The sequence below is a fragment of the Calonectris borealis genome, chromosome 1, assembly GCF_964195595.1.
Source record: "Calonectris borealis chromosome 1, bCalBor7.hap1.2, whole genome shotgun sequence".
In the NCBI taxonomy this organism is placed as follows: domain Eukaryota; kingdom Metazoa; phylum Chordata; class Aves; order Procellariiformes; family Procellariidae; genus Calonectris; species Calonectris borealis.
The window spans coordinates 17,476,474-17,501,076 of record NC_134312.1 but is presented as its reverse complement, the minus strand read 5'-3'; the positions used below and the strand labels follow the sequence as shown (position 1 = coordinate 17,501,076).

At 42.6% G+C, this 24,603-nt stretch overlaps 1 protein-coding gene across 1 annotated transcript in view; it reads left to right on the top strand.

The window, feature by feature from the left end:
* CELSR1 (cadherin EGF LAG seven-pass G-type receptor 1) overlaps nt 1-24,603 on the top strand; it is a 171,719-nt gene that overhangs the window by 67,967 nt on the left and 79,149 nt on the right. Inside the window, exons 2-3 of the mRNA XM_075145964.1 lie at nt 2,404-3,042; nt 24,056-24,278. Coding sequence (XP_075002065.1) covers nt 2,404-3,042; nt 24,056-24,278 — 862 coding nt within the window. The remainder of the gene's footprint in view (nt 1-2,403; nt 3,043-24,055; nt 24,279-24,603) is intronic.

Genomic DNA, 24,603 nt, shown 5'->3' with positions numbered 1-24,603 from the left:
TGAATGCTGGGAAGCTCTTGCATATTGTGACAGTTGATATTGATTATGACAGTTTGTAGACTCTAGTGCGTTGTCAGACAGTGGATCGTATTTTGTCTTCTTACTATACATACCATGGGCTATAGATCATAGTGTTTTCTTAAGAAAAGGACCCATTGTCCAGCATTCTCGCTGGTATGAGAGAACTTCTGTAGCGTATTGTGCAACAAATAGCAAAATAGTTCAGGCACCCTATGGGACAGGCAGGCAAACGTCAATTACTTTAGGGGAAAAAAAAAAGTGAACAGTTTCTTCTGCTTCTGGCCTTTCAGGGGAATGAGCCGTGCAGTTGACAGAAGTGGGTGAACTAGTCTGAGGATATCATTTATGAAAATCAGTGCATCCTGTATTGTCTGTCGGCCAGAAATCCACAGACTGCGCAGGAGGAGGAAGAGGAGGAGGTTGCAATGGGGATTTTGGCTACCCATCATTTTTAAAGGTTGCTTTGGATCTTGGTAGAGGCTGAAACTGCACGTTTCTAGAATGAGTCTGAGGAAGAGGAGGTAAAGATTTCTGCAGACTTGGGAGAAAGTGAAAGCTGGCGCGTGAGCTTCTGTGAGGGGCACATCAAACAGATCACACTGAATAATGACCTCTTCTGACTGTTTGGTTTTAGCTAGGCAGGAGTAAAGTAGCACACAGGAGAAAAGATTTTTCTATTCGCCTAAAAGCGGCTTCAGTGTGGAAAAAAGTCAACAGCTGAGCTTTTACAGATAACCTGATCAGGAGGAGGGAGTCAAGCCATTTGATTGATTATGCTGCTGTAATTTACTACATTGCTACTTTATTATTGGAGGAAAAATCTTCTGACAATACATTTCTTTTTAAAACAAAACAGCGCTTGAGGTGCAGTGGTGACAGTGAATAGGAAAGGAGCCATTCTGATTTTTCTGTTCTTGAAACACCTTTTATAAGAGACCATAATGGGTCATAAACTTCCACTTTGAGATAGTAAACCTTAGGAAAATGACCTTTAGCAATCCGTGCTATTAGAATTTTTATCTCAAGCTGGGTTTAGATTGATTCAATTGCAGTTTCTGTTGCAATTTTACATTGATGTGATTCAAAATCCATTTCCGCACGTACCTTATGGTTTAACTGAAATAAATGTAATAGCAGGTCACTTGTGAAATGATTGTTTCTGGGATACTTTGGCCCAAGACTATGGCACTGAGCTGGGACCTAGGGGAACTGGATTCAGTTCTTAACACCACTGTGGCCCTGATATTGGCCACTCAAACCAGTTCGTCTCTCTCACGAGATGAACTCACCCCTATTTCTGGTTATTTATTTACACTATGAGATCTTTGAGAAGGAAAATTCCTATCAGAAGCCAGTCTTGATCTCTCCTAGGATTTCTAGATGCTGCTGTAATACTAACCATGTTTTCTGTAATGTGATCTGTATTTTCTTAATGCGTCCTTAATGTTAGCAAGGAGACAGAATTAAACTAAGTGGTTTGGTTTCAGTGATGACGCAACTTCCCATTCCATGCTTACATTGAATTTGGATTAATTATAGCACTCACTGTGTCATAATTATGTTTCATAATGATAGAATGCTCTAGAGTTTGTACATTCACAGCACTACTGTGAGCCTCAGGGTGTACTGAGATTTTACAATGGCATCTCTCAGTCCAGTGTCAGGTGTTAGTGCTATATTTACGGGTTTTATTGCTGAACATCCACAGCAATATCAAAAATGCTTTAAAGGGAGGGTAAAATGGAAGAGTTTTTAAATGTCTGCTTTTTGCTACAGACATATTTTATTCAATTTTTTTTTCTAATTTTCGTAAAGTATTTTGAAGAAGTTAGGTGTGAGGAGTGAAGAAGTTCAGTTGTTCAAATGTGAAGACTTGTTTCCTTAGATGACTTTTTTCTAAAGCTCTGGTCACAATTCTCTGTCTGTATGTAGTTCTGGCTCCTTAAGCCTGAGACCACGCCTGGAGAAGATAGTTTTGGTGTTGTGCTGTGAAATGCGACAGCTTCCCAGCACCGGTTGTAGACTAGCAGTGACTTGTATGAAGATCCATTCAGTCACTATCATGAGAGGCCCCTTCCCCTTGGCTTCCCCTTGGCCATCCTGGGGCTTTTAGGCTGTCCGTTTGCTCACTAGCCCTTGCCAATTGTTTGCCTGGGATGTTCTCCAGGTGTTTTGGGCTCTGAGTTGCAATCCTTAAGAGATTTTGGTTTGTTTTCCTGAGTCATTGGTAATCACTGCAGAAGGTGTATACATTTCCCTCTCCGATCTCGGTGCCCTGAAATGCCTCGCAGGTCAGTTTTATTTCCAGGAGACTGCAGGAGCCTCCTTGTCCATAGGTTGAAGCCTGCTCTCTGATGTCGCTGTTATCTTTCTTCCCTTCAGATGGTGTCCACAGCGTCACAGCAGTCTGCACCCTGCGCGTCACCATCATCACGGACGACATGCTCACCAACAGTATCACGGTGCGGCTGGAGAACATGTCCCAGGAGAGGTTCCTTTCTCCCCTCCTGTCCCTCTTTGTGGAAGGGGTGGCGACAGTGCTCTCTACCGCCAAGGATGGCATCTTCGTTTTCAACATCCAAAATGACACAGACGTCAGCTCCAATATTCTGAATGTGACCTTTTCCGCTTTGCTCCCCGGTGGCATTCGAAACAAGTTCTTCCCCTCCGAGGACCTGCAGGAGCAGATCTACCTCAACAGGACCCTGCTGACCATGATTTCCACGCAGAGGGTGCTGCCCTTCGATGACAACATCTGCTTGCGTGAGCCCTGTGAGAACTACATGAAGTGCGTCTCTGTCCTGAAGTTTGACAGCTCGGCCCCGTTCATCAGCTCCAACACCGTCCTGTTCCGCCCCATCCACCCCATCAACGGGCTGCGGTGCCGGTGCCCGCCGGGCTTCACGGGCGACTACTGTGAGACGGAGATTGACCTCTGCTACTCCAACCCCTGCGGGAGCAACGGGCTCTGCCGGAGCCGAGAAGGGGGCTACACTTGTGAATGCTACGAGGACTACACTGGTATGTGTTTATCTTATCTTTGACCCATGATTTATATGTTAGACCATAAGCCAGGCCAGCTCTGTGTCAGACTGAAATTGCTGACATTCTTAGTCAAAGGGAGAAAAACTCCTGGCGCTGCCTTCTGGTCAGGAGAGGCTTGTGAGTGTCACACATCGCTTGGGGTAGGTCCCGTGTCACAGGGTAGATCCCGTATCTTAGTGCACACATGGTGGTAGGAACCGTGCATTGCTCCAGGCCGTGCAGGGGGCCAACAGCTGCTGAAGCAACTCGCATTGTGTGAATTTCTTCTCAAAACGCTTCATGCAAACATATTTTTTTTATCTGGAAGGAAAAAGGTGGGACACATCCCCTGGTTCGTGGTTTTGCACGTTAGCGCTTTCCTGGCCCCGTAGCAGTCCCCTTTTACCAGAGTGTAGCGGGGATGCGCAGCCTCAGTAGGAGGTTGTCAACGCTTGGTTGTCAACAAGCGCAGAGCATGAGGATGGTTCATGGTCTCAAGAAACTGCAATAATACACATTTATGGGAAGTACTGAAAGTCAGCTCCAGTTTGTGTATGTCCAGATAAACTCTAGAAGGATGTAGCTGCTTCCAGGCCTGTCTCCAGCAGCCTGCTGAGGAACGTACTTTGCCTCATCATGGACTTGACAGCTAATAAAGATCAAAGTGCTGCTTCTCAAATACTCCTGAGGAGTTATGGAAGAATATTAGCTGAATGTTTTCTGGTGCTTCAGTGAAGTCAGTGGGATTATTTATGTATTTGAAATTGCACACGCAGGTAAGCGTTCTGCACTGATGTGCTGCTGGCTGTAATTTATGCTGACGGCTCAGCAATGTCTTCTGTGACCCCCACAAGCAAGGGGTGAAGCAGAGGGGCCTGTTCCTAACACTGCCTCTCACCGCTGAAGTTATAAAAGATTGAAATCATAAATTACTTAAGTCTCCATGTAAAAAAAAAAATCTGGATGATGTGTATGCCTACAGGGCTGGATCCAGCCCTCTAGGTGGAAGGGTTTTCCTTCACTTTCCATGGCTTTTGGCTGTAGTTAAAAATGTGATGGTGGAAGGAGCCAGGAGTCAGTGAGCAGGGACATGGGAGCAGCAGTGAGCTGGGCTTTCCCCAGCAAGGAGGACGAGAGATGCTCCCTGAGATCAGCGTGGGGCTTAGGGCTGCAGGACCTTCCTGAGGAGATGCAGACAAACTTTTTGCCTGACCGGTGAAACCCTGAATAGAGCTGTGAGATGTTTGGGATATTTGGTCTTCGTTGAGGAGTGATTTTCCTGCCAGGCTTCTCATGAATGACTTCCACAGTGAAATACATTATAAAGTCCATTATCCATTACATACAGCTAATGCAAAATACATGCAGCGTTGGGCATCACAAAATAGATTTTATGACCAGTTGATTTCATTTAACATGTTTATGTACTATTATACTGTAAAAAGGAATGGTTGGAAGTAGCAAGTTTCATTAAACAAATATACGCATATAAATAGTTAATTCATCCATGTCTTAGGTTTTGGAATGACATGCATTCCTACATCACATTTTGAGGGTCTCTTGCTAGAAATCTTCAGAAAAAAAGGCTAAATATACTTTAAAAAATGAAGGAGAATAATCTTTATATTAATAATTGATGAACATATTTAATAATTAACACTGTAGTCAGAACAGACATGGTACATATTTAGGGGAGAGGCACCATATTATTCATACACAAAAAAAGATTTGATGTGTAACTGTATTTTCAGTGCATAGTTGTTGAGTTAAAAATTAACTGTCCTGCTGCCAGGATATTAAAGTGATCAGAAGTTAAGGAGTGAGCACTGCTTATAGCCTTGCCATTTTTAGGTTTCAGAATTAACTACGCTTGAGTGAAACACACTATTCTTTGGAAGGACAGTTCAGGTTGTGATCGCAGTCAGGTTGGCCGGGGGAAAACACACCCAACCATGATCAAGAGGGCTCTGGAATCCCTTGTCCTGTAAATTGATACAAATATTATTGAATATTTCTGTTTTATTGCTGAATGAATGCAGTAGAAATCTAGTATCTACTCTGTGGTTGCTTTATGTTACATTAGTGCCTTTAGGCTCCATATTGCATGAGAATGTTTTTTCCATCAAACCTGACACACTTATCCACATATGGTGGTCATTAGTTGGCTGATTTTCGTCCCCTTTACAGAACGAGGTGGAAAATGTTATCAAGAAGTAATCTATTACCAGAAATATTTTGGTTTTATTGAATCTTGTCCCGATCTCCCTTAAGAACTTTTACCTATGATTTTTGTCGTTTCTTGAAATACATTCATATCCATTTGCAAGTTCAGTTTATATCTATTAATCATAATACTGTGTTTTCCACTTGTATATAAATATTTATTGTTTACAACAATCCAGATTTTATAGCTATTTAATATTTAAACAGCACAGGTTGGTTTCAATAGCAGCAGTGTGTATTGGCTTACGGAATGCAGCGATCATAAATCGGAATGAGCAGAGAATTGCTAAGGCTGAAAGTTGGGAGATTCTGGTATTAATGAAATGTTGTTTCCAAAAACAGTATTAACTGGGTGTAGTAACATACCAGTATGAGGTACTTACGAATCTTTAAATTAATTGTAAAAGATGAAATATGAATGGTAATAATCAATGAAATGCAGCCTGCTCTAGGAGCTCTCATGTTTCCATTTCCCAATTAAGAGCCTACGTAGAAAAATAGTTACAAGAAAATACTAAGATCTGTCATCTCTCTGGGGAGATATGCTGCAACTCGATGAGAAATCACTACACAATCATAACCCTGTACTGAATCTATCTGACTGGTCACCTGTTAAAAATATAGCGTTTATTTCCTGTAGACAATAATTATGTCCTATCTTAATCAGATGGAATTTCCCCCCGTTTTCCCACCCTGCTTTGAAGCCCTCCATTTGTTTTGATGTAATTGTTAGTCATTTATACATGATGAAAGTTTCTCTGTCTTCAGGAGTCTTCTGTTACGGGCACAAAGGTAAACTGAGCTTCTACAAGATATTTCTGAAACCTGATTACTGGCTAGTTTGGATGATTTGGAATTAGCTTCACTTCCTGTGATGTAAGGATGTGAGTGAAGAAGGACATATATTTTTAATCATGTTTTTTTCAGAATAGTCACCCCTTTAACTTCTTTTCTTTATATATAAATTAGTGTAGAGAAGTGAACAATGTACACACTAACAATCATGCCATTGATGGCAGGGAGCTGTGTGCATGGCTAAAGGGTTAAAGGATGTAATTTAAGTTAAGCAAACAAATCTAATGAACTTGAACACTGTGGAAAGCCTGTGTAATTTTTCCAGCTTTATTTCATGTATCTTGGAGCGCTGCAGAAGCAGCTGAGATGAACTCTAGGTGAAGGCTTGGACAGAGATAGAGTTGTCTGTACTCCCCAGGGACAAACCCCCGAGGAACAAATGCATCATGTCATCCGCACTGGTTTTGGAGGCATGGTTGCCACAGCAGTTCCTGAATGAGCTGTACTTCCAGCCCCATCCTGGTGCCTCCTGTAGGACATACCACTGCGGCCATAAGTCGTCACCTTTTTGGGTGTGAATTCCCACGATTCCTGCCCTGCTGTGAGCGGGTGCCTCCTGCCATCACTGGGTCCTCCTGCAGTTCTCGCCGCAGTTCGGTGCCCGCGGTCCTTCTGCTCAGCAGCCGCTGCAACCGCTCTCCTCTACGGTCATGCTCCCAAAAAGTAAAATGTAATTTTCACAGAACAAAAGCAGTCTAAGGGGAAAAAAAACCCAACCCCTAAAATAAGGAAGAGATTTAATGTTCCCACAGTTCTCCTTAGTGCAGGGCATTCTCTCTGCCTCCTTTGCTACCTAACCCCTAGCAAGGAGCAATTTCTAGGGAAAAAGATCATCAGAGAATTTCCCATATCCTCTGCATCTCTCCTTGGATTTCACTTCAGAGAGGGGAGAAATCTTAAGTGGTTGTAAATCTTCTAGTAATCAAATACAGCAATTAGAGATCTTTTACGTGTTATACATTTTTCCTCCTTTTTTTTTTTTTGTGATACCATATTGACATGAGGAATCATGACATCTAACTTGGCTGCCATGAATTCTGACTTTGTGTCATGAGAAGGTAATTGTAGCTGTTCTCACAGCATAGTGCCAGAAGTCCCTATTCATATTGTGTATTAAGTTCTCAGCGTTTGGCTATTGCAAAAATGTAGCAGTAAAAGTAAATGTGAAGCTTTGCTGCTGTGTTATCTTTACTTACATCCATTCTTCAGATAGTAATTTCCCAGCTCAGTCTGATACCAGATTCTCATTTTTCAGGCCAGAGAGATTTATTTGGGAGAACTTCAGCTTTCAAGTAGAGAAATCTGGCAGCCAGGGTAGCCGTAATTGAGTGTTTTATCTTGGGCGAGAGGGTCTGAAATTCCACTCTTGGTTACACTTCTGCAGCTCCGCTGGAGCGGTGGGATCACAGGTGTGTAACAGCCAAAATCCTGTGCAGCAAATCTTCACTCATTCCTTCAGGTTCCTTACTGCATCTTTAACTCCTTGTTTAGCTTATGAAAGACCATGGTTTTGCGACGGCAAGGCTGAACAAAAATTATCCTCACAGGCTTGTGGGGCTTCGCCAGCACTTTCAAACAGCTGTGACCAAGTTTGTCTTTGCCACAAAACACCAAATAAGAAATTCTGTCATTCCCAAACACTCCCATAAATGTAGGGATATTGTCTACAGCATGGGACAACTTCATGGGTCATCTCTCTTGTACCTCATTCAAATGCTAAGGCAGTGAAGGCACTAAAATGTTTTGTGTCATTGCTGCCTTAACAGTGTCCCTTAGTCCAGGTCTTCAAAGTTATGCTGGCGGATTCCAGGTGCATTTCTATAATAAACATACAAAAACAGTGGCAAGGTCTAATACTGTTAAAAATAGTATATTCATTTTCAAAAGTTTAATTACGGCTATTAGGCTGCTGGGTGATTTGCACCATTTTCAGAATTTAAAGGCTGTATCTTTTCCCATTTGCAAATGGAAAAATTTTATGAAGTTTTTCTGCTGATTCTGGGTGCAGGAAAAGTCAAGTGCTGACTATCAGCCTTTTAATAACTTTGGTTGTTTCTTGGTGCCTCAGAGGAGAATACCTGCTTGCCCTTCCTTGCAGTTTCTGTATGGCAATACTGTGAGAAAGCTTATGTAGGGTGGTTGCACCCCAGTGAAGGTCTGTATAATGCTGCAGATGTAGAAATCTTTCTTCTTTTTCAGCAGTGCTATGCCACGCTGTTGTTTTGATGTTTGTAGTGAAACGAAGTCTTTATAACTGCAAACACAATTTCCCTTTGATTGCTGTGGACCTGTCACTCTCTGCAGCTGAGATAAGTTTTTCACATCTGATGGAGAGAGAAATGATCATTTGCTTATAAGATCCTTCCTTACGATTAATACTCCTTAGTTTTGTTCTCCGCTCAGATTTCCCAGCACAGTCTTTTTTATCAATCTTCAACTTCTTCTGTTTCATCAGCATGAAATTTTTGTGAGAAGAGCCCTCTTCTGCCTTTATTGAATAAGCAGACATCTCCGTTAGTGTAGACATGGCAAGCTGTGTCCCTGTGGCTGGCAGCAGTTGCGTACAGATGGGTAACTCTGTTTCCTCCCAGCCTGTGGCCCCTTCCAAGCCCTGAGGGGCTCGCAGCTCTTGGGCGGCTGGCAAGGACCCCGTAAGCAGGGCAGTGGATGGTCCAGAAGCAGAGCTTAACTCCTCCAAAAGTTTTTCAGAGCATGACTGATGCAAAAGCTGGAAAAGCCTATCATTTTCTCTTTTTATGATCTTCACCACTCAGCTATGTACTGTGAGACATAGCATCTCATAAATCTTACTCTCAGTGCTTTGAAGTTTCCCCATATGACCATTGCATTTACCCATGCCAAAAAGCAATGAACCCCAGATGTCGTCTCATGAGCTGACTTGGTATCTAAACATATAAGGAACCCATACAACCTATTCTTTGCAATTAGCCATGGATAATAAGTCTTCCATTGGCTCTTGGGCAGTGCATGCTGCATTTGAAGAGCACAGCAGTCAATTGTGATATTTAATTTCCTTTCTCTCCTTTTAGTGCAATGTCCATTTTGTGTCTCGAATTCCTGAAAATAAGTGTTAGTTTTGGATATTCAGATTAAGAGGTATCACCTGGCAAAATTCTTGCTTTTGGGTCTATATATATTGTCAGAGAACTATGACTTCAGATCATTACAAGCTGCACCTGTACAAAACACTTTTCATCTAAGGATCGCTATGGACTCTGCAAAAGTTACTAAGAGCAAAGGAAGCCTCTGAGACACCCCTTTGAGGAAGAAGGTATTGTCCCCCTCACCAAAGGGATGGGAGGCTGAGGCACAGCATCTTCATCTCTTCCAGGTCACATGAAAGCAGTCAGTGTCAAGTCCAGAGCAGCTGAGGCAGCTCTTCTGCACCATTCCTAGACGGCCTACAGCTGAAAACCTGGGGGAGATCCCTGTGAAAGACATTTCTTTCCTGACACAGACTCTCAGCAGAAGTCTGTGTGCCCACTCGCCCGCTGTGTTTAACTCCGAGATTTATTGTGCATGTTAAAACGGGTCCTTGCTTGTTTTTGTGGCAAGGCTCACGGTTAATGTGTGCAGGGGTGGGGCCAGCGCGCCACAGCCTCATGGCTGGACCCAAGTGATGCTGGGTTGGACCCGAGGCTATGGCCCAGGTAGCACAACTGCATGACTGCTTGCTCCAGAAGATAACTGAAACGTAAAAACAGAGTAAAGTTACATTTTTTTATAACACAGTCAAAAGCTGAAGTCTATTAAACTTTTAAATATTGCCATGTTTCTGTTGATTATATTTCTGTCCATGTCACCAAGTCACAGGAGATGAATGTTGGAAATCCAGAGTTTGTATCAGATTCACAGGACTCACTGAGCAGGTCTATCACTTCTGTAGTTGGATTTTTATCTGGAGGATATGTCCTTCTGCTAATCTTCAACCTATGCTCACTTGTCAGGATGCAAAAAGCCTTTTCTAATTGGATTTTGGATTGGTGTATTTGTTGAGAGTTTAATTCTCAAACAGTGTAAATGGCCTGCAGCCTTCACATCAATCTGCTCTGCCTTTTCCTAAACCCAAGCAAAGAGTTTTATCATCCTCATGTGCATAAACTAGCTACTGTTCAAAGTTTGAAAGTTTCCCCCGTCATGTACGAACCCTCCCTTGCCCCCCGCCCCGAGATGCTGCACGTGGGGTGATCTTTGATTCAGCTGTAGTGCTGCAAGTGCCGGGGGTCGGATGCCTCTTCTGGAGCCCCGCGTCTTATCCTCCTTGCCCGTGGAAATACTTGCACTGACCAAAGTCCTTTGCTGTCATGTGGAAACCTAGCTACAGACTTAACGTTGTGTTTGTTCTTTTTAATTAGTTTTAGAATGGTTTGACAAGACTTCTGTTCTTACCGGGTGCTTCCACAGTGCTTTGTAAAAGCAAGCAGCAGATCACACACCAATATAATCACTTAGCCCTGGCTTCAGAAGCTACCTGAGAAATTCATCTCCAATAAACTTACGAATTCAGTTCTTCCAAACAGTTCAGGATCTAGGAAATCCTCCTTACTGATTACAGCTTATCTTCTTTTGCTTCTCCTTGAGCTGTGCGACTGGCCTGTTCTTTTCCTCGTTTACCCACTCCCCTTATTTGTCAGCTGCAGAGTCTATCGCTGATGATTTCACACTTTCTCTCCCATTGTTGATAATTTCAAGCAGCATATAGCTAAAATTTAGTGTCCAAAAAGCTTGGGCAATAACCTGTTTGAGATGGTTCCATGCTTACAGTTACATTTTTACACCTTCTTGCTATTAATGCCATTGATGTCTGTTAGATTACATTACAATATGGGGAGAAGGTAGGTTCTTAATTGCGGGCTGTATGGTATGAAGTCAAGGAGCTTGCAGACACGAGAGGCCTGCGAGCGCACACTGCGGCATGATGGCGTTGCTGCCGTTGAACGAGTGCTGCCCCAGCTCTTCTACAATGTAGGTGTTTAATATCGAGCCCTAATGGCCAGGTATAATCATAGGGTCATAGAAGGGTTTGGATTGGAAGGGACCTTTGAAGATATCTAGTCCAGCCCCCCTGCCATGGCTAACATTGGCTTCAGTCTGTTTCGTTACAGTCAAATCTCGTTACATCCCTGATGTGTAAATAACACATTTGACCCTGAAGCCGTGCCAAGCTAAGCTTGTGTTTGCTGTCAGGCAGCTGGGTTTACATGAGCAAGGCCAACTGCTAATCTGGCGTGGGTACCTACCTGCCTCTGGCACCTGACCTCTCCTTCCCACCTCTCGGCAAGAAAATGTCTGATGAGTATGACCTTATGGGTTAGTGGTGTTCAATGGGAGAGGGAGAGGTACTGAGCACCTCGGGTTTCCTGTTGGCATTCTGGTTAACAATGGACCAGTCTAAATTTAGGATTATGATTCTATGATTCCCTTTGTTCTGGCATACGTGAAACCTCTTTTATTGTCTTTAATCTGTGGTACATATATTTCTTTTTGAATGATCTTGCTCCGTCAATTTTCAGCAGATTTTAGACTCTTGACTTGTACTTCTGTTTTTATGTCGATGGTATTTCTGTTACCACACCTAAATGGAAGTCGCAATTCTCCCAGGCTTTTTGAAAACCTTTGTAATAATGCATTTGCTTATCTTCATTGGTATAACTAAAATAAAAGTGGAAGGTGAGGCGTAATTACACAAAGTGGAGCTATTTGATATTATAATTTTATAGGTACATGTAAAACCCCTCCTTACTGATGTAGCTAAATTCCCACACACTATCATAATTGTGAACATATATATGCATTGCAGAACATTGATCTGAGAGAAACTACACACACTGAGGTTTGTTTTAATTAAAGTATTTTAAATAGCAGTTTATTAAACAATGGCCAACTTCTCTATTACCAAAGTTTACAACTGTGTTTTTATTAATTTAGCCAAGTTGAGCCTTGTGTAACGTAAGACTTGCAGGGTTTTCTCTTAGTTTAATGTCAGAAAGGTTAGCTGGATAAAATTTTAAGCCACACAAATGCATTCTAATACACGCGAACATACACTTGCTAAGTGTCAAAATAGCTCATATATTAGACTACCTTTTAAGTCGTTTTTTTTGCCAATGGCTGGGTGTCTTGGTTGTTCTTTTCTCACTGAAAACAAATCAGATGATAGGGAAAAAGGAGAAGAGAAAGGAGGAGGAAAAAACCCCAAACTTGCCTTTTAAGTTATTTGCAGAGAAGATAAAATCATAACGAGATAGTATTTTTTCCAATATGCCTCATGTTCTGGAAAGCCCCTCACAATGTTCACAGCAGATCAGAGGTGAAGGCTAAAAAAAGAAATTCCAGGAAGGCTGGAATTAAATATTTTAGATCTTCCAAAACGAAAAAGAAATTTAACTTCCAGGGAACAAGGTAACGGGGCTCCTTTTCTCCTGGCTGTAAATACAAAACTGGGAAACAAAACTGGGAAGCCCCCTTCAGTAAGACTGAATTATGAAAAACATATGGAGCTTCTGTACATATTTATAATTCCCAAGTTAGACATTTTTATTTTCAGCAGTAGATAAACAACAGGAAAGTGGCAGGAAGGACAGCTGGGTGCAGAGACGAGGGTATCAGGATAATGTCCTGTTAGGGAGGAAAAAAGCATAAAGTAGTTTCTTGTGTGTCTGTTCTTTGTGTTATGATGATTGAAAGTTTTGACAGTTGAGCACCAGACTGAGGCACTTGGCCTTGAACATCAAGATAATTACAGTTCTGCAATACAGTTGTGCCGAGCATGGTGGGAACCACAACTTCATTGTTGTTGCAAATTCTCTTTTGTTTAGAGCATCATGGTTCAGTGCCTGCATCCCAGCCCCTGCTCCTCCTGGGGCAGGTTTTGTTCTGCAGCCCGCACTGTACGGTGCCCCCGAATCGCAGCTTCCCGAGCTGTCGTCAGTCCGAATTTTCAGTTTCTAAAAATCAAGATGAAGATGCTTTACTTCAGGCTGTCTCTCAAATTCTCCATAGCTAAACATATAAGAGTTATTATACAGCATTTTCCAGTATAATAATTAAAAAACATATTTTTTAGGTCAGCACACTGATGTGCATATTGTAAGAAACGTTATTATGAAGATGAGTGTCTTATATTAATAATTAAACACAATCTAGATGACACAGTGAAGTATATTAACTCTTAACAAGATGGTAATCATTTAAAGTGAATTTAAAATGAAAACATATTTTATACAAAGGCTGAATTTTAAACTACTAACCTGCTGTAACAAGAGTTGTGTAAGCTGGCTGGATTCATTTTTGATGAGTCTGTTTGAAAATTTTTTAAAAAGTAACTTTTTAATTTCTACCTATTCTGTAGATTTAAAAATACATTGATTTTGAGATTTTCTGTGTGAGTTGTGTGAGACATTACAATGGCTTTTTCAAGAGTCATTAAGAAAAAGTCAGCTTCCCTGATTAAGTTGCTTTTTATTTTCAGTTTATGTTTACTGCCCTGTGTAGGAAATATTTTTGAGACTACCAAAACATAAGATTATGGGATTATATCTTTTTAACCCTAATCCTTTTAATTTGACAAGCAAAGGGGCATTTTTGATTTTTTCAAAATTTGCCTTCAGTGTATAACAATGAAAATTTGATGAGCATCAGATTGTTTTTGCCAGTTCTATCTACTCTGTCAACCTCTGAACTCCTATGATCCACAATAAAGGCAATTATACAGTACTTTTAAGTATAGCTTTCTTTTAACCTAATACTTCTCATATAAAATGAAAATATAAAGCTCTGAAATCCTAGCCTCCTAAGATGTGATTACAATAGTAGGTTTACTTTAAGCATGTTTTTCAGTTGCTTTATTAATATTTTATGGCTTCTCTTCAATTATTCTCACTAAAGAAGCCATTATGCTTCTTTCCACCAGAGCTTCTGGGACCACCTAGGACATTAAGGAGCATCATTTGGTTTGAGGTCTGCCTGTTCCTAAATGCCATCATTTTTACCATAGCATTGGATTATGCAGAAGATGTGAGAGTGAAGTTTTCCTATGAAAACTTCTAATTTATGGAAAACACAAAATGCAGGCTCTCACCAGTCTTTGTTTAATGGGGATGTGCAGTTAGGTGCTGGTGCAGTTAATCCCAGCAGGCTGCTGGGAACCAGGGCAGATGGTTTCTTCTGTGCTTTGTCTCTTCTTCTGAGCTGAAACATCAAGTCTGTAACAGCTACATGGAGAAAATTAAACGGGATCTTAGTGGAATAAGGGCTGGACTCTTCTAAAGAAAACAGTGATGTTTGTCATTGAAAGGAAGACCCTGATCTCCTTTTTCCCATATTTCTGAGCCCTTTTCTTTCATGCTCTCTTTCTGAGGTCAATTATTTGCAGTTATGTTCCCTTTTTCAACTGCTTCAAGATGTTAACCTGCTCAAAATAAGTGCTAGGGCTTTCCCCTTCCCTACAAATTTGCGAACTGGGAGTTGCAGCCCTTTAGTTTCCTCCTCTGTGGAAAGCAGCTTAGGGAAACCAGGCTGAAAGTGAGAGGGATGCCTGGCGGTGCCTGAAAGCACCGACTCCTGAGTTCCTGTTGATAAAAGATGTTATTGCACACACACCCCTGGCACAGCCACCACGCCTCGCTTGCTCTCCTCATTCACGTAAATAGTTTAATATATTTTGAAAAGCTCGGTGTGAGGCCACAATGGCCTGTGGAACAACAGCCTTAGGGAATTAACGGTGCCAGTGGTGGCATTCAGCGCCCAGTAAAAATTGCAACTTTGCGTGATGAAATAGTCTTTTTTGTCATCTGAGCAGAGGCACACCAAGTTTGAGTGCCCTTTTTTTATTCTCTGCTGCCCGTGGAACGAGGTGAGAACTAGGCACGGCAGCTGGTTCCCATGCTGAAGTGCCTGCAGGTGTGCAGGGATGCAAATACCGACCGGACTGCAAACGCTGTTCCTAAGGGAATGTGTCCTGCAAGCCGCGGTGGCTGCTCCAGCCTTCGGTGCCTTCCATGTGTCCCTCCTCGAGTAACACTCCTGGAGATGAATCAAGGGGCATAGAGAGCAGATAAAAAAAAAAACCCAGATGTATATGTAGTAAAGGTAGAGTTTCTGTTAAAAATAAATGGAGGGAGGAATATTCTCCTGTAAATGAATATAAGTACGTTACACAGAGGTGTGTTTTGTTCTTACACCTCCAGGTTTCTCATTGGTTTTAAGGTGGAGTTTTTAGGAAGAGATTTATTCCAAGTAAGACATAATGCAAATTGCAGACACAATGGCATAATCTAATTTGGGTTTTATCTTTGACATCTACAGCGATGTTTTCCCCCTACTAAATACATCCGAAGATAAAGCTTAGGCTTTTGAAAGGCACTGCTTCATCACCATATCTTACGCCAAATAAGTGCAATTTGCATTATGATAAATTGTCTTACATATAAACCTGCCACAGAACTCAACATAAACTGGAAATTTCAGTGAGTTTCTTTTTTCTCCTGTGTAGATTTGTTCTGTGTATAGTCCTGGGTGACAGACAGAATCTAAAAAGGTCTCTAAAGCTTTAACTTACAGGTCAAGTGCAGAGGGAGATGACACCTTGTGAGGGCACTGTACATTACAACAAATCATTCAATAATTTACAGAGCTGAGAGATAGTTGTAAAATCAGCCAAGAGTAAAGATTAAGACATTAAGAAATTAGCCGTTGGATCCCATAGAGCAAAAATTGTTGGTTGGTAACTGTGGCAGGCTGAAGGCATGGATGTTTTATTTCTCATTCTCTTCCACCACATCTAACACATTCCAAAAAAGTGCTTTTCCTCAACATTTCCTCAGAAGCCTGAGGGTGATTATGTCCAGTGCCATGAGAGCAGGCGGCAGGGAGAAACCAGGCACGTTGCATGCACCTCTTTTTTACTGTAGTGTCTGGCTCCTTGCTCATCAGAGTGCTATAGGAAAAAAAATTGCAATACTTGTGATAAGTGTTGGTAGCGATTCTGGTGCTTGCACCACTCCTGGCCTCGTTGCTGGAAGGTGAAAGGCGAGCTATCTGGTGTAGACAGAGTGGAAGCTTAATGACTGAGAATTTTTAATCCTCAACAAATATACGAGGAAAAAAGCACGGGTATTAAAGACTCAGTCATGACTTTTGTCTGTGTTCTGTTCCTGCCAGCACTGGTGGAAGTTGCATGGGAGGATAAGGTCCATCCAAACTGAGCATATATCATCTTGAGAACATGCTCATAATTTCTGGAATCCACAGACTAATTCGGTTTTCCAACAGATGTGCCCCAAATATCACTAATCCTCCTCAGTATTATTTCTTTTTTTTTCCCAATTATTCTTTCTCATTTGAATGCAAAACCACAAAAAACCCCAAATCCCAAATCATCCATCCATCCATCCACCTATCCCTGCAGGCTGTCTTTTGTTTTGCTTTGTTTTGTGACCAGGGAAGGGGAGGAGGCAAGGAGAAGAGGAACATCTTTGCTCATGCTGGTGCTGCGCATAGGATCTTGGGCCTGATTTTGGACTGGCGAGGGGCCAGGTACCGTTTCAGTGGCTGCTCTGCGTGTGCAGTGCATCAGCGGGCACAGCCCGAAGCTGCTTGAGAGATGGAGACCTGAGCTTTCCCTGCTCTTGCTTTTGTAAAATACAGTTTAGCTTGGTTGCTAGTGGGGAAGGATCAGGAGGTAGGATGGGGTCCTGACCTTTCCCGTGCCTGTTTGGCCAGGGGAGTTTTTCATTGTGGTCCTCCTCCTCCCAGGAGCTTGTAGGACCCCAGAGCAGCCAGGGTGCATGTGCTGTCTCCAAGAACCCCAGTGGGAAGAAGAGCTGGGAAGGGTCGAGTAGCATCTTCCTGTTGGGGTGGGAGTGGGAGCTCCCTCAGAGCAGCCGGTTTCGGTCGTGTGTTTTGGGCTGAAATTTGACCACCAAGAGTTCTCACATGCCTTGGGGCCAGCAGATGCCACCCACAGCTTCAGAGGCAAATAAAAGAAAATAAAAAACCTCCCATGTTCATTATTTTGGAGCATCTCATGATTAAAGGTCTCATGACCTTTATTTAGCCCAGTCTCATGATTTTTGGAAATCTGATTTGTGAGTTATCAAGGATGCCCTGGGGGGAACTTTGTGAAAGAAGGCACAGGGAAGGGAGAAGGGTAATGGTAAAGGAAAGGGATGATACATAGCTGAGAAAGCACCAGTAGTTCTGCACACTCTCTTCCCACCAGCTCAGAGCTTAGTGCTTTTGCCCACAGAAAAAATAAACTAGATCCAGAGATAAAACGGTGATTTCCTGAGTATCTCGTTATAGGATCATTTTGTATCTATCACTTCAGAGAGCTACTTGGCAAGCTACGTATAGAGAGAGTGTGAGGGGAATGTTTTTGTTGTTATTTTGCTTAGTGTTTTAAATTCAGGCTTCTCTCTTGCAAATATATCTTGTTAAATCTGGAACGGTTAGCAACTTAAATTACGAAGGACAGCTGTCATTACGAGTCACTGGGATTTAGTCCTGAACAGTGTGAGTGTATATCTCTGTGTGGTGTGTGCTTGCTTGTGTTTATGTATTTATGTATTATTTTACTTTAGCCTGTTTCTCATAATCTGCCTTTATAGTGCAGAAAGCAGCAAAGGGAGCAGAAAGCAAAGGGGAGGAGGGAGACCCCACAGTGGACCTTAACCTGGTGTTTCTCCCTGTAAGAGGGTTGGGGCTGATTTTAATTTTCCTAGATCAGTCCCAATTCTAAAAACATAAATGAATACGTAAAAAGAAAGACCAAAGTGTATTTTCAAATTTGAACGTTTAGTAGCGGTGTAATGTAGAAACCTCACAAAGTGACGACCATCAGTATCAGTATTAAGTCTAACGAATGCGCCTGCACGGCCTCTCTGCAGTGGCAGTAGGGGTTTGGCCATTGATTTCTAAGGGACCCAGATTTTACCTCTGCTCTTCTGCTGAGAGGTAAGGCTGGCTTCTCCCATTTGGTTCTGAGGGTAGGCTCATGCACCACAGAGCCACTGAAGTCATGAATTTCCCTTTATAGGCAAAATCCAATATTCATTTTTATTATTTGACTTGCACCTACGTTTTAGGCAAATCTTCCTGCAGTACATCCCTGCACGGTCAGTGGAGAGAGGTGGGTATCCACTGAGGGTGTTGATCCAGTTCACCTAAATCAAGCATGAGCCACTACACTCACGCGTGAGCCATCTAAAATGGCTTACAGCCGTATTTCCGTAACAGTTAAACCTTTCTAAGATCATTCTTTAATTTTTATTCCTGGGTGCATGGTCCTGCCTCCTTCCCTTGTGCCTGCTGTGCTATTCATCCCATCAATCCTAGGAGGGACCTAATCAGGAGATCACTAACCCTACAATAAAGAAATGAATGGTGTTTTGCCGTCTTAGCTCCACACATCGGTCAACAGCAGGATTACATGAATGCCTACACAAGGGAGGGGAAGGAAAGTGCAACGAGTTTGGGAAAGGAGGGGACTCCCACCCAGCCTAAACTATGGTGAAACCACCCCTAAAGTGGGTGTGTTGGATCCCAACCTCTTTATCTCTTGTCCCAGTAGAGATTTCCAGGCTGATTCTGAAGTTAATTTGTTTTTAACAACCTTCTGATTCAGTGCACTGATTGCTTTAGTGCCGATGATTGTCATTTAAGGTTAGTAGCGTTTAGTTACTAGAGGAAAAGGAGGATTGATTTTCCCATAATGTGCAAGATAGCAAATACATTTTTAATGATAGTTGGTTCTTTATTAGGGCAATGGGTCAATGGGAATTCTCTGAAGAATTTAGTTGCCCTATTTCTTGTTGTTTCTCCTTTCCACTTTAAAGTACATCATTTTAGGCTGGCTGCTTAAATCAGCTTCTCAAAATGCTTTCCATTCTGATGAAGCAACTACAAACATGGGAAGAAGATTAGTATGTATCTAGAATAAATGGCAGGATGGAGGAAAGGAGAGAAGAATCAGTTGGAGTCAAACAATTACAGATACTGTGTGAAAAATTAACATGTGTCTAGGGAAGCTGGAAAGAAAGAAACAAGAACATCAGTGCAGGTCTGCTGCTTCATGTAAGTATATATTTAATGTAGTATTTCAGTTGAAAACAATCAGAGAATAGTACAAATTTTTGAGGACTAGTCCCTAAACACGTTGTAGTAAACTAAAGTGTAGGGTAATTCTGTGTTTATTCCAATGCCGTCATGTTGTTTCCAGCAAGTTTTCCAATGTTATACATTGTCTGTCGTTGTAAAGGTCAAGCAACTCACCAGCAAAACCACAGGCAGTTTTCTGCAAAGACTGGCTCACTGATGCATGCCAGTGTGCTGTTTGAAACCCATCATGTTCAGCTCACAAGGTATTTGCAATTGTGAGATTATTTTTTCATTTTTCAGATAACTTATTTGTATTTCTTTTCACTTTTTTTGTCATCATTTATTGTTTATTCATTAAACACTTCCATTACTTTTCTTGGAATAGGTCAGAGGAAGACCAAATCGTCTAGCCAGTCTTTTGCTTTGCCTGTTCTGGTTACATTACACCTGATATTGTGGTGTCCTCACTTACATAAAATTAATAGGAGAAATTTTATGATTAACGTCTTTGTAAAGTTAGTCCTAAAATTGGAGAAGAGATATATGATGATTGAGACTAGGAAGCAGTGTCGAAAGCAACTATCACGTTGTGATCTCAAGGGCTTTAAAACTGGGAAGCACTACCTGAAGGGCTGTATAAAAGCCACAAGACTTGTAGCTTTAAGTCATCCGTATTTACTGAAAGCGTATAAGATCAGCTACTATCCTGTAACAGTAAACCGTTTGCTGACTTGGGCCATGATTTTTTCAAAGCCCAAGAATCTCCCAGCAGATAACAGGCAGCCATGGCCCATGTTATCTGACAGTGCATGCTTTAGATTTAGCAGCTGGAGGGACTAAGCTTCACGTCTCCTGCTTGGATTTCACAGAGTTGTGATAGTTTTTTAAGTGATTCCTAAAATGCTGGCCAGTGCGAAAAATGAAATAATATTAGCAAAGGGAATGCCTTGAGGAGCGAAGGGGAGTTTCATGGACTGCATGAGGGTGTGAGCCAGTGTCGCAGACTGTCCCAGGCTGTTGCGGAGGCTTTCTGGGCTGTGCTCTTATCACTCGAGCCCCTCCAGACCCTCGCTGCACAACAGCTCTCCCTCCTTCTGTACTATTTTTTCCCACTGGACTGCGAGACATCTCCTCCGACAGCGCGTCCCAGCCCTCCGACCTTCAGCTGCGAGCAGGCACACAGGCGCTTTTCATCCCAAAGGCTGGCGGGTGCAGATCCCTTCTTTTTCAGCTCCTCAAATAGCTCTTCCCTTAGGGCCTTCCGATTCCGGCTCCAGCCAGCAACCAGCCCATCCTTCAAGTCCACGCAGGCTTCGGTTCAAATTTTGAGGGCGCTTTTCAGGCCATGCCTCAAAACTCCCGCAGGGCAGTGCTGTGGGACGGCAATGTGTCGGGGATGAGGTGGCCGCCCTTGGAAGTGACAAGCCCAACAGCCATGCAAAGGTGTGTTGTGTGGCCAAAAGGGGTTAGGTGCTCAAAGCCCTGCTTCGAATACTTGCTCAGATGGCTACTTCATAAAGCCAAATATGCCATGTTTCTAAATATTTCAGACACTTTTTTTACTTTTAGACAAAAAGGGTAAATAGGAATTTATCAAGTTTCTTGACAGACCTTTGTGCCCTGAAGCACAGTGATGTCTTGGAGTTACTGTAGAGCTTTCAAAACCACTATTTTAATATATTTTGGTAAATATACATAAAATATGAAAATTCAACATCAAAGAATGCACTTCTCATTTACATTACGGACTAAAGAGAATTCAGAATAATTTTAGTAACTGGGACATCAGTGGTACTACAGCTGAATGAATATAGGACAAAGGATCTTATTCAAAGCTGAACTACATTCTTTTAAATTACTTCTTTAAGCATCATAATGAAAAGCAGTAATAAACATAATTCAATAGAACTTTTCTGTAAGCGTTCTTTTCTCTTAAATAGTTTTATGCCTGTATAGATATCTAAACAAATGGTCTATACATTCTTGTTATATCACAGAATTAATACAGAACCATCAATGACTTCCAGCATAAGCTTTTCTATTTCGCCTCTGTATTGCCATGGCATTTCCACAGCGTGCTGCAGTGCCAGGAATCTCTCCTTTTAGCTCGCTCCTTTTTCTTCCTGTGTATTCAAGCCTACATGTTATTTGCTTTTGCCAAATACATCATTCTGTTTTCAGAAAGCCTTGAAGATTACATTCCTCTCTGAGTTGGAGAGTTATTTCACAAAATATCCTACTACTTTTTTTTAAAGCGACAAACCTGTGTTTAGTCTTTCTATAGGAATTGTGTTTTTCCATTTTTTTGAGAGTTTTGGTACACAAGATGTGTGTGTGTTAAGGGGCATTGGCTGTGCTTATGCAGCGGATCATCGGGAAGTGCTTTCGGTAGTGTCCTCTTACAGCATCTGGTGTGTGTGTGCACTTTGTTTGGCATATGCGGTACACTGAGGGAATTTTCTGTCTTGTATGATATATACAATTTCTCCCCAAAAAAACACATTGTAGAGCATTTTAAAGTGTCAAGGTGGGTGTATTCACATAATCTTGCCTGATACTCACAGTTAATAAATGGAAACAGGAAGATATTTATCAAGTGGTTTTCACAGCATTTCATCTTAATATACTGAAATGAGAATATAAGAGCATTAGTGCTGAATCAGAAAAGCTCTAAGCACAGGCTTGGAGTTGAACTCTGAGCTATATGGGTTATTACTTTAGAGGTTTTGGCTTGCACTCCCTGTAGGATGATGGGAAAGATTTATTTCATAATTTGTTAACTGTGAGAATTATTATTACAGAGAGATGTGTTCAGCTCCCCTGTGCTTTGTGTTACATCCTCTTTAAATATACCGAAACACCCTAGTATATCATTCACCAGGAGATACCCACAAATGTGCTTGTCAGGAGGCTGCGCTCGTCATGGGGAGCACGGAGCGGGACGAGAGGTCCGTCCTCCTCATGCACCTGGATGGGGCGTGCATCTGGCTGACTGCATGATCACGGCGCTCTTGTGTTTGCTCCTGCATTTTGCCGGCGTACGTCGTACCTGCCTCAAAGGCACGTGATGTTGATGCGAGAGGAGAAAGGCAGCAAAGCTGGAGAGCCGAAATGGCCAGGCTGTCTACCTCACCTTGTCTCAGAGATTGCTATCGCTGGGGCGGTGGCTAAACCAGCTGCAAACCATTGCAGTTTACAGCCTGGCATAGAAAAGAGGTGCAGATCCAGGTCTGGATGCGGCAATACTGCTGGCTGCAGCCTGCTGCCCGGCACGGGTGGCTTTGGCGTGGGAACCTGTGGGAGCAGGGCTGCGGGAGCAGCGACTGGAGCAAAACTTTCTGGTTTAATTTGCCTTTGTTTGTGAGTCACTGCCCACAGCTCCTGCTGCTTTTACTTTCCTCCAGGAATGCATTTGCACGGTTTTAACTGTGCTTGAATTAATGTAATTGTAAAATCTGGTAGCGAGTAATCATGCAAATATCAAACTGTTGCAAATGTATTCATTCCTTCAGCTGGCTGTGTTGTGTCGTTTTGCTGTATGTTTATTTCTCAGACATTGTTACTGGGTAAAATTCAACTATATACGCCATCTTGAATTTCTCTGAACAATTTTACGTGCGGGATCTGAACACACTTTATATCTTAGGAAGACACATGCCAAAACATAAATGTTAACTAATTAACTCACAGAGAGGGTTTAGCTTTCCGTACAATTATTAATTCAGCAGCTGCTTTTGTCCCAGCCGGAGATTTTTTAAGTGGATATCCTCTCTACATCATGAACACAAATTATTGTTATTATCACAAATTATTTTTTTAAATTTTGATTCACTCTCAGATTTTGGGCAAACGCAGGAAAAATTACAGCTTGCTTACAAAGCAAGACACCCGAATCTTTAGTACTTGCATGTAACATATCTTGATATACAGACTTTTGAATAGAATAAAGTCGAAGCATTTTTGGGGAAAACAGCTTCAGCAAGCGGTACGCAGAATCCATAACTTCCGCGGAGAGTTGCTGCACACATCTCTGAAAAGTTCAGAAAATGGCTGTCACCTGCAGGATACATGGGAAAACATGGAAGCAATACGTATGTCATCGGCATCCTGCTTATTCTTTCTATAAACATTTTGCGAGCATTGTCACGAGCTTAGCCGTGCCCTGCCACCGCCGTGGGCAGCAAAGCCAAATTCCACTTGAGGCGAAGTGCAAACACTTATCTGTTTACACAATTTCCAACCCATAGTGAAATGCCGGAACAATTTACACATATTTTGGTTGACAGGGAGCGTGCAAGATTTTAACTGATGGTGTTACCTCCTCCCATATGGATCTATCTGTCACCAGCTTTATATTTATCACTGGGTCTGGAAGCGACCAAGGAATCTGAAAACCGGGGCCAACGTTGTTGGGTATTTGCAAGAGCAAATCATATCCCCCCTGAAAATTCAGACTTGAAAGACCATGCAGCATCCTTACCCCCCTGCAATTACAGGCTTGTACCTCGATTGTGGAGGGGTCAGTTGCAGAAGTTTGGAAGCAGCTTAACCTTTATAGAATCACAGAATCATAGAATCATTAAGGTTGGAAAAGACCTCTAAGATCATCGAGTCCAACCATCAACCCAACACCACCATGCCCACTAAACCGTGTCCCTAAGCGCCTCATCTACACGTCTTTTAAATACTTCCAGGGATGGTGACTCCACCACTTCCCTGAAGTGGTTTATGAGAACACTTGGGTAGCTGAGCGTCACAGCCTGCTGCTGCGGTGAGGTGTCGCCTTCCCTGACGTCTGCTTCTCCCCTTGCAGGAGAGTACTGCGAGGTGAACGCTCGCTCCGGCCGCTGTGCTCCGGGGGTGTGTAAGAATGGAGGAACCTGCGTGAACCTGCTCATCGGGGGCTTCAAGTGCGAGTGTCCCCCGGGCGAATATGAGCGGCCATACTGCGAGATGACCACCAGGAGCTTCCCGCCACAGTCCTTCATCACCTTCAAGGGGCTGCGGCAGCGCTTCCACTTCACCGTCTCCCTCATGTAAGTCCTGGTGGGGAAGGGCTCTGTGGCTGGTGGCTTCTCCACTTGAGCTTGGGGGGTGTTTGTTAAATATTGTCTCCAACTGAATTATCTACGTGTAGAGGTCACTCTGGGTGTTTCTGACAGTGACTCCTGCGAGTGGGGCGCAATCGTGTTGTTCGAAAGCATTTGGTTTCTGCCCTGCTGAGGATGCTGCTGAGGTGCTAACTCCTGACCTTCCTTTGCTGCAACGTGGGGCGATGGCGTGGAGAGAGGGGACACCAGGGCCTCTCTGGCCACCTCTCAGCAGTCCTCGGCCAGAGAGACACAAGGGTGGGTGGTGGGT